Source organism: Balaenoptera ricei, chromosome 19, assembly GCF_028023285.1.
Source record: "Balaenoptera ricei isolate mBalRic1 chromosome 19, mBalRic1.hap2, whole genome shotgun sequence".
NCBI lineage: Eukaryota > Metazoa > Chordata > Mammalia > Artiodactyla > Balaenopteridae > Balaenoptera > Balaenoptera ricei.
The window spans coordinates 60226668-60241911 of record NC_082657.1 but is presented as its reverse complement, the minus strand read 5'-3'; the positions used below and the strand labels follow the sequence as shown (position 1 = coordinate 60241911).

General features: G+C 59.8%; 1 protein-coding gene across 2 annotated transcripts in view; it reads right to left on the bottom strand.

Moving 5' to 3' along the window:
- Nucleotides 1–1385: 1385 nt before the first annotated feature.
- The window catches only part of KIAA0513 (KIAA0513 ortholog), a 57338-nt gene continuing 43479 nt past the window's right edge, over nucleotides 1386–15244 (bottom strand). For both annotated transcript variants that reach the window (XM_059904300.1, XM_059904299.1), the window contains 9 exons: nucleotides 15073–15146; nucleotides 12337–12407; nucleotides 10938–11142; nucleotides 10181–10221; nucleotides 9664–9742; nucleotides 7944–8021; nucleotides 3828–3908; nucleotides 3300–3394; nucleotides 1386–2310 (listed from right to left, as the gene is read on the bottom strand). In XM_059904300.1, coding sequence (XP_059760283.1) covers nucleotides 2261–2310; nucleotides 3300–3394; nucleotides 3828–3908; nucleotides 7944–8021; nucleotides 9664–9742; nucleotides 10181–10221; nucleotides 10938–11142; nucleotides 12337–12407; nucleotides 15073–15146 — 774 coding nt within the window. In that variant the 3' untranslated portion in view covers nucleotides 1386–2260. The remainder of the gene's footprint in view (nucleotides 2311–3299; nucleotides 3395–3827; nucleotides 3909–7943; nucleotides 8022–9663; nucleotides 9743–10180; nucleotides 10222–10937; nucleotides 11143–12336; nucleotides 12408–15072; nucleotides 15147–15244) is intronic.

Here is a 15244-nt window from a genome sequence, read left to right as displayed (position 1 = left end):
ATCATCTTGAAGTTAAAGTGCTTGGAAAAGCCCCAAGAAGTCAAAGCTGCACTTCCTTCCAAGGCTGCATGGGCCCTCCCGCCCCACCCTGGGGGGACAGGGCCGCCAGCCCCCCAGCACCCCTGGAAAGACCCAGAACCTACTGTCTCCCTCCAGAAATCAGACTGGATCGGACGTCCGCACAGAAATCTTCTATGTACAAGGATAAGTCTTTTGGGCACCTTAGAATAAAATCTTAATGCATTTCAACTAACCACTAAGAAAGCCAACGACACGCAGCCGCGGGGGGAGAGCCCTGCGAGGGCACGTGGCCCTGCTCTTGTGGGGGTGGGGGGAGCACAGCGCACCCAGGGGTCGTGGTTGAACGTCTCAGGAGGGGCTGCGTTATCTTCAGGAGGCACTGGAGGAGGGGCCCACACACCCGTTAGCTGGATGTTATTTCTCTGAAACGCGGTCGGTAGAGACTCGTCCTATCACTGGGCCCAGCATCGGGTGGAGGCGCTCCAGCCTGTGTGACCCGCCCCGCACAGGACAGGCAAACTGGCGGCACAGCTGTGCTTTGTTTAGTGACATGGCCAGAGAGGCTGCCACCACACACACACACGCGCACACACGCGCACGCACACACACCATTGTGAAAACAGCAGGGTTTCTGAAGCCCCAGCCCCCCAGGTCTCCCGGAGGAGCAGCCCACACCGGCGCACTCGGGTCCTGCCGTGTTCCCCGTCACCTCTCTTACGATCACCCAGGTGTGCGTTCCTCGGCTCAACCAATGCACGCTCTGCTCTGGAACATTCCAGGGAGGCATCCCCCACGAGGGGAACCGTGGAGGGCTGGAGGGCTGGGTATCAGGCGTGTGTCTGTCATGCTGGAGGAGGTGGAGCGGGGACACGGGACGAAGGACCAAGGCAGGAAGGACAGAACCCCGCTGGCCTCGTCAAGGTCAGTGCCCAAGAGCTGGGGCTGGGGCGGGGGAACCGGGCTCACCAGGGAAGCTGGCATGCTGGAGGCCTGCTGGCCAGACTGCAGTCCCTCGGGCTGGTCAGCTGTGCCTGGTACAAACCTGGGGGGAAGAGCCCCGGCTCCCGGCACCTGAGACGGCGAGGGGGTGTCTGCAGAGTCCGCAGGAAAGTGGTCCAAGGGCTCGGGTGGCGGAAGGTACAGGCTTCTCCAGGCGGCCGGGGTGGAGGGCCCGACCCTCCGAAGCCCCCGCTACCCAGCCTCACACAGTCACCGCCAGGAGCGGCCTCTGCCACGGTGCCTGTTAACGCTGACACAGATTCTTTTGTCTTTTTTGAAATAAAGAGCCGCACTGTTTGCTTTCAGAAAGGGCGGTTGTCTTGAAGCTGCTGAAGAAGCTTCTCTTGTCTGTGCTTCGTCACGGGACTGATGGCCCCAAGCTACTCCCAGGGAGCAAGGGGCGGAAGCTTCTCCACTCCAGAAGCAAGCTGCCGGCTGAGCGGGAACATCTCAGACGGCCTGACACAGACACCTGAGTGCTATGTGGGTCCAACACAGCCACTCGGAGCCGTGCCGTCTCCCGGCGCCCACACCCAACTGTGGCCGGGCCTTCTGCAGCCGGGAAAGCACGTCCTCTGCCCCGATCTCTCTCCCGTCCTGGAATAGGGGGTGTCCCTCTCCTCCTGGAGCTTCGTGGGACTCCAGTCCCTGCTGCACGGAGAGGGGACCCGGGAAAGAGCCAGCACCAGCCGTGGACTGACACTCAGAGGCCCCCGCCCCCTCTGCTTGGCCCCCGCTCAGCAGGAACCCCACTGTGGGAGGAACCCAATCCCACCCTGCAGGGGGGCCCCCCGATCATCACTCCTGACTGCCCTGTGTCACTGGCGTGTGCCACCCCACAGCTGCCCTTCCCTACCCTCCCAGGTGCGCCCCAGCCTCTCCCGCAGGAGGCTACGATGGACGCCGTGCCCATCCTGGACCCAGCATCCTCCCTCCTGCGCCCCCTCGGTCCCACGCCGCAGGCCTGCCACTCGGGGATATGGACAGTCACCTCGGTGTTAGCTGTGTAATCCCAGGGACACTTTGGCACGCAGATGGGGGAGCAGACACAGGCAGAGGGGAGGCAGGGAAAACAGGAAACCAGATTCTTCCAACCGCTAGTTCTAGGGCGGTGTGGGGCGGCTCTGGTGCTGCCAATGTCATGCGGGGGCGGGGGGGGGGGTGACAGCCAGCCGTGGGCCCGGGAAGGAGGCGCGCACCCACGGTCCTCCTGGGGGAGCCTCGGGCCACCTCCCGAGGCCTACTCGGTGGTCATCTGCTCGATGTGGTCGCTCAGCAGCTTGTACTGCTCTGCAAGAGAAGACAACGTTATTCCTCGTGAGAGAGACGGCGACACGGACAGGCAGGTCCTTCTCATTCGGGGTGGTAACGAAGCAGGCCCTCCCGGGCGTGGTGAGTGTGGGCTTCTGAAGGTGCGCCCTCGGCCTGGCAGTGGGCTCCTTGGAACCAGGATGCATCTTCCCATGGAAATGACGCTCCAGAGGGCAGCCCCGCAGGCCCCCAGGAAGCCTGGTGGGGGCGGATGGACCCTAAAATGGGAGCCAGGAGTGGGTCCTGGAGGCCACGCAGGGGTCACGGGGTGGAGGGGGCAATGTTCTTGCCCTGTGATGAGTGGTGGGGCTCGTGACAGCACTTTGAGATTGTCCATGGGCACCTCCTGAGGCCACCTGTCCTTGGCCCTCTTTAACCTGGTCCAGGATGGAGTTTTATTGTTAAACAATATTAATCTGTACAAATCTATGTCTAAGTGGAAGACTTTTCAGGGGACAAGGAGGAAGCATTCTGTAGCACGTGGGATGACGCGTAAAGGCCAGCTGTCGATTAGGGAAGCTGACATCAGCAACGTGTCCCCTTCCGTTACGGAAGTCAGAGATTCCGGAAAGACCTCAAGACCCCCGCCGCTCCCCCAAGACCTCCAGCAGCAGTGTCATTCAAGGAATGAAGGCAGGCCATGTGGCGGCCATTTAGAAGGAGGGGCAACTCAGGGCCAGAGTCTGCCCATTTTCAAGGTCAGAGTCTGAGCACCAAGTTATATCTTTTCCTGGTCCCTGTCTGTAAGCACTGACCTGGTGGGCCCCGCACCATCCTGCCCAACCCGGGCAAGCCCTACCGAGCAGGACTGTGTCTCCAAATGGAAGGAAAAGTGTCCCACGCACGCAGGCAGACAGGCACGTTTAACGTCCCATTTGTAACTACAGCAGGGACAATCCTCTGAGCGGGGTGGGGATCCCGGCACACAGCGCACTTGCTCCTGAAACCCCGGTCCTGCCGCCACTTACCCTCGTCCAGGTTGCCGATCACCGCCTGCTTCTTCAGAAAGTCGTTGCACAGCTTCTTGTTCAGCCCGAACGCCAGCATGTTGTGCGTGAATGTGCTGGGGGGGGCGGGGGACACGGCCGTGAGCTGGCACCCCTCCTGCCTCCCGAGGGGAAGGGAGCCGGGGCCCGACATGCAGCCCATCAGGCCGGGGAATTGACAGAAAGATGTAAAACCAAGTCGCCTCATCGGCCAGCCTTGCTCACCATGAAACCGTGTTAGGGGGCGGACTAATTGGGAACCGGAGTCAAGGCCAAATGGAGTGAATTGTGCGTTCTGAGCCGTTTAAGAACGCACAGTGGTAGTGACACTGAGTCAGGGACGTGTGATATCATAAGGATGGCGCTCTCCCAGCAGAGCCCCCGGGTAGGAGCGTCTCACCGGGCTGCCCCTCCTCACACCGCCCTGCTTGCTCATCTCCTGGGTGACCCGGGGTGGGCGTGGGCCCTGTCCGGGTCACGGGGGCGCGGCAGGCCGGCCCTGGCGCTCACCCCAGCTGCCCGAAGGTGATGTTCTCGTTGAACCGCAGGCTGTCGTCCCGCTCCTCCTGGGTCATGTGGCACCACCTCTCCCTGCAAGCACAGGAGGGGCAGTGGAGGGGCTTCAGAGCCCACACCCCCGCCGCTCGGCCCTCTCCTGCTCTGACCCACAGGTGCCGGCCTCCCTGACGCAGAGGGGACACCTCTGCCGAAGAGCTGCTGGCGCTGCTCCTAGGAAGCCTGCCCGAAGGCTGCCCCTCTGCCTGGGGGCCCGAGACCCACACTCGTCACCTTCTCCTGGCGGAGACAAGGCTCAGGACCCAGAGACAGTGTGCGCTTAGCGGCTGCCCGGAGCATTCTCCAGGAGACGAGAACGCTGCCCACACACCCTTCTCTACGGCTCAGGGACAGCGGAGGCCGAGGCCCGGGTCACCGGCGGGGAGGCGTGCCGAGAAGCCGGCGGAGCAGGGGTCAGGAGCCCGGCGAGGAGGCCCTGGGCCCCGCGCTGTGTGCAGGCCCTCGGCCCTCGGGCGGAGGTCTGCGGCCTCTGACCACACGCTGCCCGCCAGGCCGGCCCGCCTCTGCCGCTCATTCTGCTGCCAGGCTGCCTCGTAGGGCGCGGGGACAGCCCGTGAGCGCGGTGAAGACGGCACAGAGCCTCTAAGCAAAGCTGGGAAACCCAACGAGGAGGGACCACGGCCCGCGGGGCTCCCCGTGCTCCCCGTGAAGGAGCGCAGCGCTCAGGGTTCGGGCAGGGAAGGTGCTCTTTTGAGCTCTTTTTGAGCTCGGTGTCCCTGAGTGACAGCCAACTCCGCCCGATCCTGCGGGGCGTCAGCCCCTCCCCTTATGGCCGAGCACCCTTGTCCCCAGTGGCCCAGGACCGTAAGCCACTGCACCACTCCACCTCCACCCCCCAGGGCACGGGAGCGCGTGGCCACCTGAGAAGTGGGCAGATGCCTATTTCCCCTTAAAAATTACACTCCGGACAAGGAGTCTGACTGAAACAGGGCTGAGAGGAAGAAGACAGAAGAAAAGGGAGAGAAGAGGCAGCATGAGGGGGTGAGGGGTCAGGGCGATGGAGAAGCTGAAAGAAGAGGAACAGAACCGAGAACATCGACTCTTAACTCCTCTCCCCCCTCCCAGCCCAGGGCGGCTACTGGTGCCGCTGCGGCTGAGCGGGAGCCACGGGACACCAGGGCGCAACAGAGGCGGCACTGTCAGTCTCCCAGTCTCCTCCTGCTGACAGGACACCCACGAAGATACCTGGAATGTGCTTCCAGGCACTATGCTAATCCCATGCCATGTTCCTTCCCAACCTCTTTCCCTGAGTGGTCACCCTCAGAACTGTCCAGGCACATAAACTCCCACACCACCACCAGGCTCGCTGGGTACAGTTGCGCAGGTTGTGCACTGCACAACCCCAGACCACGTGGAAGTGGCTCCGTTGCAGTCGTGCAGCACAGCAGCCCTGACCGAGGTGAGGAGGTGGGTCTTTTCGCTGTGCCGAGGACTAGAGTTGGGACATTTTATCTGATCTCTGGAGAGACAGGTAGAAGGTCATTTGGGATCAGGGGATGCCTACCGACAAATCAATTCCTTAGAATTGAGTTCAACACCCAATACTGGTCGGGGTCTAATACCACAAGAGGGCAGATCGTGCGTCTAAAGTGCCACAGTGGGAATTCGCATGTGTCCAGCAGCTTACAGAACAGGAAGCCTCCTGAAACGGGGACATTTCCGCCTCTGAGAACAGAGAGGGTGCTGATGCTGCTGTCGGCAGAGTCTGCCAAAGAGGAATCATGCTGGAGGCACAAGGTTGCCCAAGGACCCAGAGCCAACCCCCGGCCCCCAATCTCGGGGTGTCCTGGGGGTCAGACCTGGGATGTGCGTGGCCAGACCACATCTGCTCTGGGTGAGGAGGTCCGTGAGGCCCAGAGGCTCACTTCCCCTCGTGGGGCTCAGAGGTCACGGAGCTCCAGCCCTGTCGGGCCTCGGCTGTGGTGCTGGGAAGGCTTGCTCCAGGAAGGCTGGTTAATTACACACACGCCCCCGCCCCCCAGAGAGTCTGTGGGAACTTGGGGGCTTTTTAGGAATGGAGGTAGCTGCCATGCCTAAATGCTCCTTTTAAAGCCATAATAAGGCTGCATTAAAAAAAACAAGATTTCTCATAAAACAATAAGCACTAAAAATACATCACTGATTAAAGGAAGCATGCTTTGGGAAATTTCCACCAAATTTAAAAAAAGCACTGAATCAGAAACTATATTTTGAATAGGCAGGCCTTTCACTCTAAAAATATCTTACCAAGATATCGAACACATATCAAGTTCAAACAATTGAAGTCAGACCCCCACCGTGGGCTCGCAGGAAATAGCCTGTTCTAGACTTTTGTCTTCAGGGGACCCCCTCACACACACAGGCCTCACATCACACAGTGGCCGGGGGGAGGAAGCAGCTGTCCTTCTTCCGGGACCCCCAGACCTGTCAGAGTGGGCGAGGGTCTGCCAGAGCCCACGGGCCCCCAGGCATGACTGCAGGGACAGGTCCTCTGGCCCGACCTGCGGCTCCTGAGCCCGGATCGATGACCGAGCACACAACGAGGGAACCCAAGAGTGTGGTTTCGGGGTCCGCTCGGAGGGCCAGAGTGGCCCATGGAGGCTGGACTCACTCAAGGTCGGAGCTGACCTGCTGGACCTCACTGCCCTCTCCTCTCGGGATGCGCACCGGGCCTCATGGGGGTCTTGGGGGCCGTGTCTGTCTCCTGACCATTTCGGGGTCTCTATCCTCGGCGAGCTCCCCACTGTCTGTCTCCAGCCTGTCCCAGCGCTGGGCCCGCCGGCCGCGAGTCACACCCACGTCTGGTCACACCCCCCTCCCCTCCGACCCAGTGGCCCCGGAAGGGCGCCCGCACGGTCCAGGGACAGTCACGTGGACACACACCTCTTCTTCTCCTCCTCTCCAGCATCCCCTCTGGAGCGGCAGCAGAAACAGGTAAACAGAGGAACACGTCAAAGTCATGCAAGATATGTGGATGGAAAAGAGAGCAAGCGCGGAAGGAGGGTTATCACAGCGGAGACGGATATGGAGATGGGGTTCCAGGGGGCGGTGGCCCAGGAGTCCGAGAGCAAAGCAACACGAGGATCCCCCTCGCCTACAGGCACTTCCTGCATCTGCGACTGCCAGAAGGGCAGAGAATTCTCTCTCTAGAATCCTTAGGAACGTTCCAGCATCGCTCCCTCTCCACGTGCTCCCCTGCCTTCCCGGGACACACAGCCACAGCAGGCCGCCGTGGGGTACAAGGCAGGTCATCCCGATAGGGTTTACTTCCCCCCCCAAAATAGATTTCACTTAAGATCCCCCAAGTGCTCGCGGACTGAAGCCTTACCAGCAGGCACCTGCCCTCTCTCCTGCCAGGAGAAAGGTTAAGGGGTCTCCCCAGGGTCAAAGGCGGCGGGGATTCATTTCATCAACGAGGAGACTCGAAGTCCCATGACTGGAGGGGCCAACAAGGTGACCCAGGCCTGGGAGGCCGCTGCCCCTTGCCGGCCCCGCCGCTGCACACAGCAGGCACCAGCCTTAGCTCGCCGCCGTGGCCAGAGAGAGCTGAGCACCCGCCCAGCCCTCGCCGCTGCCCAGTGCTTTGTGAACCGGTTTACAAAGGGAGTCTTCCAAAGTGGCAAGACTGCCCTCGGGGAAGCTGCAGCCCAGAGGAGTAAGTTGACAGTAGCGACTGCCCTTCCCAGACGTGAGCCCAGCACCCAGGGTCCCGCTGCAGTGGTCTCAGCTCGGGAGTCTGGAGTCTCACAGAGACAAGCAGAGTGGGTCCGACGGGGCCCTGTTGGTTTCACTCAGTGGGAGTCTGCATTTCTTAGGAGGGTCAGGCCGAGTCATGCCGGAGCCCCGGGGCAGGAAGCGCTCATGCAAGCTGGGCCCCCCACCCGTGAAGCGGTGCGCCCGGGACCCTTCAGGCAGCTTGCAGGGCACCGGGGCCGCAAGGGGTTGAGGAAGAAACACAGACGCATCGACTCAGCCATTCCGTCCTCCTGCTCTCCTCTTCAGAAACGGGACAAGAAAGCCTCGCCCTGGTCCTCTTCCCTGAGGCAAAGCGGGCCCGGACTTGGCTCCTACCTGGTGGTGGGAGACCGCTTTCTCCTCTCACAGTGGACAGCGTCGAAAAAGGCCGCGTTCCAGAACCTCAGCGTGTGCCTGCAAGACAGACAAGGCCCATGTGCCTTTATCCTAAATGGAGCTGGCTCCTCCCACACCCGGCAAAGTGTCCTGAGGGCATCTGTGCGTCTCTCCCAGGACTCAGCCTGGACTCATCGGGTCAAAGGGGAAGCCGCCACCTGCAGGATGTGGGCGAAGGCCATTTCCCCTTCTCTGTCTCCGGCTGAGGCTCCCAACAGGAAGCAGAGGCTTTGAGGAGACCTGCTTCTCTAGAACAGGGTCTAGTAACATAAATGGGAACCCCCGGCAGGGACAGGCCACGTGCAGAGAGCAAACACATTTGGAGCGACACACAAGGAAGAAGCATTCTTCCCAAGGATCAGGGTCAGCAAACCTACGGCACGCGGGCCAAGTCCGGCCTGCTCTCTGTCTGTGTAAATCAAGCTTTATGGGGTCACAGCCACAGCCCTCCACTTACATCCTGCCCACGGCGGCCCTGGCACTACAGCAGTGGAGTGCAGCGGTTGCCTGTAAAGCCTAACATACTTACCACCCGGCTCTGTACAGAAAAGTGGGGCTGAGCCCTGTTGCGCATGATAAGACAGCAGCTGAGCCTAGAGGGCCCCGAGCTAAATCACGGACAGTGGGGCCGGGGCTGCTGGGCTCCTTCTCCCTGCTTCCACCCGAGGCTGGTCCCTCAGGGTGGGCCCTCCTCGCGGAGGCTTCGGGACAGCTGCAGCCCAGCCCTGGCCGGCCGCGTGCCTCACACGCCCCATTCTGCTGCACCAAGTTCTCCCACCGCCGCTACACTGTGATCCTCGCGGGAGGGGCACGTGGGACACCCTTCGGGTTCCAGGTGCTAGTACACCGCCTACTTGTGAGGAAATAAAAGCCACCGATGGAGAGGCTTCAGAGGGACGAGAGTGTCCTCAGAGAAAGACAGAGGGCGAGATGTCCCCTGACCACTGGTCTCCCACTGCAACCGTGACCGTCACGTGTGTACATTATCAACATATACAGAACAGCTGTACTAGGATATAAGTCACATACCGTAAAATGCACGCTTTTCAAGTACACAATTCAGTGGGTTTTAGTATATTGACAGAATTCTGCAACCATCGCTACTATCCATTTCCGGGACATTTTCATCACCGCACTCCCGGCTTCCCCCAGCCCCTGGCAACCACCAATCTGCTCTGTCTCCAGGGCTTTGCCTCCTGGACATTTTGTGTACATACACTACGTGGTCTTTTGTGTCTGGCCTGGGTCACGTGGCAGAATGTTTTCCAGGTCCACCCACGTCGTGGCAGGTGTGGGTGCCTCATTCCTTTACATGGCTGAGTGACAGCCCACATTTCGTGTATCCACCTTCGGGCTCTTACGAATAACACTGTCATGAACATACATGCACAGGTTTTTGCTTGAGTACCTGTTTTCAACTCTTTCCAGTATCTACCCAGGAGTAAAATTGCCAGGGTCGTGGGCTAAAACTGTTTAACTGCTGCCCGACCATTCTCCGCAGTGGCTGCTGCATGGGGTGATCCCACCAGCTGTGTATGAGTTTCCAATTTCCCTGCCTCCTCGCCCATCTTTTCTCCTTTGGCTCTCCCAGGGGGCGTGAGTGGCCTTCACTTCTGATGGAGACATGGGTGCTGGTGACACAGGTTGAGGGTGGCCTTACCAGATGGGCTGCTGCTTCAGGTGTGTGTACAGGTAGATCTTCTCCCCCTTCTTCTCCTCCTCTGGGCTGCACACAGTCACTACGGGAGGGGGAGGGAGACTGAGCGAGGCAGACACCCCCCCCCCACCGACTCCAGCGACCCTCCCGGCAGGCCCCGCATCGTCCCACAGGTCACACAAACATGCAGCGGAAACTCCATGGCACCTGCCCTGCGGCCCTCAGGCCTGACCCTGAGGACTCCTTCCCAGGGAGGGTCCCGGGAACACCTCCCCCACCCCTGGGGATACTCTCCTTGACTCCCCTGGGATGAGGAGTTGATCCCCAGAGAGGCGGGTTTTCCGTGGAAATTCAGTAAGTGGTTAGAGACCGGAGCAGAGCACAGTATGACAGCGTCCCCTGCTACAGGGGAGCTGGAGCCCCAGGCATCCGGGGACCTGCGGCTCACCGCGGGCTGGACCAAGGCCCTGTGGCGCTGCTGTGGCACCGCCCGGCCCCGCGAGCACGGGTAGGCACTCACCCGTCTTCCGCGGCTTCTCCTGGGGCTTGCCCTCTTTCTCCCTTGGGGAGAGAAACCATAGCAGTGACAAAACGACCCCAAGAACCCTGTTACGTTGCTGAAACGGGACGATGCCTCATAACCAATGTGTAAATCGAAGGTGGTCTCCTCTGAAAACGTGCTTATGAAATCAACGCCACATGTACCGCCTGCCAGTCTTTTAGAACTGAGATGCGTTGTTCAGGCTTCTTTGTGCCGTTTTCTCTGCATCCAAGACTGTCCAGACCAAAGGAGGAATAAAGCCAAGTGGCCTGGCTGTAACCGAGCTGTCGGAGGGGACGGCGGGGACCACAGGGTGCCCCTGCTTTGTGGAAGTCTCGGTTCCTGCACTGTTCTGAAGCGCCCCCGCCCCCGCGGGTCCCCGAGCGGCTATGGGAACACCGCTGCCCTGGGAAACACGGTTTCTCTCACGGCAGCGGGAGGCGGGGTGCGGGGAGGCGGGTGTAACTCCCCTCCTGCCTACCGACAATTTCCACATGCTCCTCTCCGGTCCTAGAAACACGGGCCCATGGGGAGCATGCCAGCATGTCAGCATGTCAGCAAACGGAACAGCGTTTGGAAGCCCCAGAAAACTGGAGGGTGGGGAGGCAGCTGCCCCCGGGAGCAGCTCTCAGGCCCCAGTGACGGCCGAGGGCGCAGAGATACTCCCGTCACCGGGCCAGTGTGGCCTCCTTGTCACACCCACGGTCGGGGAGGGATGCACGCAGGCGACACTCACTCGCTTCTCCTGGCCAGGGGCCCCTTGGGCTTGGTCTCCAGCCCGAAGAAGCCCTTGACGTTCTCCGTCTTGGCCGACGTGTTCTTCAGCAGCCGCTCGGCGATGTCCTTCTTCTCCGCTAACCAGCTATTGGCCGATTTCAAGTAGGAGTCGATGCTCCCGGCCGGCTTCTCCTTGAACTCGGAGGGGAGCAGGTGTGGTTTACCTGGAGGGAGGGAGAGAGAGCAGGGATGAGAGCCAACTGGAACCACGGAGGCCGGGGCCACCTCCCTCCGCCATCGCCAGACATGGCGGCGGTGGGAAGCAAGAGGCTCAGGAGGCCCGTGAGCACACGGAGAGCCGGGGCCCCTGCCCTCTTGGGTGGTCGCTGAGCACCTAGTGTGTACAAGTCAGCCAGGTGCCACCAGGGGCTGCAGAGGAAACAGGCAGGGATCCAGCTCCAAAGAAGCACCAAGTCCAGAGGGCAGGTGAGCAGCGCACACAGGGAGAGTGTAATGTACAAAGTGATGGAGGAAGACACAAGAGTCTCTCCTTGTGGAAGGAGGGGGCGTGCGGACTCCAGACGGCCTGGCTGGCACCTGGGCTGGTCCTGAAACAGGGAGGCCATTGGACGTGGGAGACGGTGAGAGAAGGGCAGCGAGGGAAAAAGAGGTATGTCCCTTCCTAAGGCTGTGCACGGACCGGACCGAGGCCCAGGCACCTCATGGGCCGAGGTGTCCCGCCCCAGATCAAAGGGCTCCACACTAAGGCAGTCAGAGCAGCTGCTGCAACAGCACAGAGCAGCAGGGAGAGGGTGGGCTGCTGAGGTGGGGAGAGGATGAAGCTGAGCTGCAGAGGTAGGGGAGGCACCACAAGAGCCAACCCACTGGTGCCTGCGCTGCCCTGACCCAGCTCCAGCCCGCAGGCAAGCCCTCAGCAACCCTCTCCTCACGGCGGCCTGAACGAGTGCCAGTGGTCACAGCCCAGGGAGCTTAACACGGGGAGCCCCCCAGCTGCCCCCAGCTGCGATGCACCAGGAGGCCCCAGGGCCACGAGCCCGAAGAGCTCGACCCGCGCTCTGCCCCAGACCCCAGGCTGCTCCACCGCACCCCCGTCCACAGCTGGCCCTGTGTCACATCTGGCCAGAACATGAGACGAGTCCTGCGTCTACCCTGAAATGTCCTGCCCGTGTGTCTACTTTCTCGTGTCCTCCCAGCCAGGACCGTCAGCCTCCTGACCCACGCTGGGGACCGTTCTTCTCCTCCCGTTCTAGGGGTCTCCCTCCTCCTTGTTCCCGCCCTAATATCAGCTCCCTTTGTTTTCTGGATGCCTCACAGCTTTGCCTTAAGACATCCCCACTTGACGTGGCGTTGGAAGGTGACAGGTCTGCCTTCCACGTAAGCGGCACCCCGGGTCTCACCGATGTGATAGTAGGTGAAGCACATGGTCATGAGGTTCTTTGCAGGCCCGAAGTCGTCCATCTGGTGACACCTGAAATGGAAAGAGGGGTGACTGGCTAACGGATCCTTCCACCGGATTCTCTCTGCACGTTCCTGAGACAAGACTAGCATGCTTCACAGACACCTCTAAACTAGTACCTCACTCCCCAGACACGCCAGAGGAGAAGCCACAGAAAGAACTCCCCTGGGTCCAGGCACCTGGCCTGGGAGCGGGTCTGATTTGGGGCACTAAGGCGCTCACCATCCATCCGCCTGGCCTCTTTCACTTTCAAGGTGGAATAGCCAGGGCCCCACCCCAAGGAGCAGACCCAGAACTGGAGGTCGGGCCTCAGGTCTCAGGCTTAAACCACTGGCCCCCTCCAACCCCTACTTCTCAGGAATGAGCAGTGACTTAGATGATACCCCCCAGATGTGGTCAGCAGCTGAGTCACCTGGCAGGGGGGACGGGGGTGGGGGCGCATGAAGATGTGGATTGCTGGGCCCACCCCGGAGCCTCTGGGTCAGCAGGTCTGGGGCAGGGCCTGAGAATGTGCATTTCTAACAAACTGCCTTGGGAAGCTGATGTTCTGAGGCTCCTGGCCCAGGGACGGCACTCTGAGAATGACCGGGAACATGAATACCTACGTACCCTACACGACTTGCTGAAAATCAAATTAAAGTATTACGCGCCAGAACCTTTGCTATGCTAAAAGATGTCCTACAAATAGAAAGGATTATATTAATACTTACTATATTATATCACACTTACTACATTGAGAGTATGAGATATACATGGATCCATTCAATGTAGCAAACAAAAAAGGGGGGAAACACTTGAAAAAGAGGGTCTGTCTGCCACTAAGAATTTGTACTGTTACAGTGGCAAAAGCTACAGTGCTATCCACCGTGGCACTGTAAATTAGAGAAGAAAATGAGGAGTCAGCTAAATGCCCATCAACAGGGCAGGAGCCGAATTAATTACGGTACCTTCGTACGTTCATGTATTAGGACACCTCACAGCTGTTACAGATGCAGCACTGAATGCAAATGCACAGTACTGCCTTTTTAGAAAAAAGATCTATTTGCTGGTATGTGCATTATTAAGAGTGGTTATCACTGAGCGATGGACCGAAAGTGAGAGAACGGGGTGTGAAAGAACATCTCCTTTCCCTCCTAGGCCTCCGTGCCTCTCCATCCTGTTCCCTCATGTGCTTTCCTTTCCTGTTTAGTTTTTCACCTTGGACTAGTGTTACTTAAAGAAAGAAAACCAACAGAAATTATCTAGACGGTGGGATGAGGGCCATTTTTGTTTATCTTTTTAACATAAAAATAATCTAAAAAACTAAATTTCTGTAAGTTCTTTTTTTTTTGGCAACCATATAAAAAAATATACGCTCACAGACAAAGTAATGAAAAGATTCTGTGCTTTGGCAGGGTTGGAACTTGAGGTTAACTATCCCCCCGCCTACCAGTTTGCTTATTTAAGGAAAAACTGGAAGAAAAATTGAGAATTAGGTAAGCACGTTACCACGTGGACAGGCACCGTCTACACAAAATACAGGTTCCTGAACAATATGGATGCAAACGTCTGGAGGTCAAAGAGTCTTCAGGGCAGGAGGCCACACTGACCCCCCCGACCCCCTGGGGCTGCTTTACCGAAGCTCCCGAAGCAAGCGTGGGCCCTTGGCCACCTCAGCGAGGGCCTCTCGTCCCTCCACCCACACTAGCTCCCAGACCCAGATCCCCGCCCCCTACCCCTGGGGAGCACACCCTGAACTTGGGACATTCTGAGCAAGTGCAGGAAAAACAGGGGCTCCTCTGTTTTGGCCATTTTCCTCCAGTACATGCCCCGTGTTCATGGGGGACAGAGAAAGGTGGGGAGACGCCGAGACAGGGAATTAAGGTCAAGAGAGCAGCTACATTTCTGTTGGGAGAAGAAGGGGAACAGGAAAGGAGGGGTTTTCAGGCCTGGAAGGACACAAGGGACACAGAGAAGTGGCCACGGCCTAAGCCAGGGGACCAGGACCTGCTCCGAGGCCACACTGAGGTGAGGGGGGAAAGCGGGCTCAACCGAAGGTCAGATCAGGGTCAGAGCTCCCCTCCCTGTCCCACGCACTTCCCTCACCCCCATGATCCCCCAGGCAGACACGGCCGCTCCGCATCACACTGCGGAGGGCGCGTCCGGCTCTGATGCACGTCAGGATGTAGCAAGAGGGTCAGGAGTCCTAGAGCCGTGGGCCTCAGGAGGAGGAGCCCCTCAAGGCAGGTGGCCGGCCCCCCCGGCCACACGGAGGTGGGGGGTCCTTCTCCCCAGGCCACGCTGTCCTCCGTGATAAAAGGCCCCAGTGGCGCCTCATGAGAACTCAGGGCAGCGATGCCATCCAACCGTCCCATCAGTGGGCGGTGACCCGGTTTGGAGCGCTTCACCACAGGACATCCAGAGAAGCCCAGACCTCAGCTGCAGGCGGGCGGGGCCGCTGTGCAATCACAGCCTGTCCCGGGATCCGCAGGAACAGAGCGACGGTCCTCTGATCGCTGCTGGCAGGTGGGGACCGCTCACTCCCCCCCGTGAGATGCTGGTCACAACTGCCGCCGCGGGGGGGTGGGAGGGGGAGCAAATTCTCACGACTGGGGTCTCCCAGGTGGGGAGGGAGGGAGGGAGGACGGAGGTCAGGGCGGAGGTCAGGGCGGAGGCGCTAAGGCGCAGCATCACTTACTCAAATAGGACCACCGCGAAGGACTGCACCAGGCGGTAGAAGGTGGCCTCCGAGACGCACTTGGAGTTGCAGCGCTGTCCGGGAAGAGCGCAGCCGCGTCAGGCGGCCGCTGGCGGAGGTGCACCCAGCGCAGAGGGGCTGCGTGCTCTCCCCGCCCAGCATCTCTAAACAC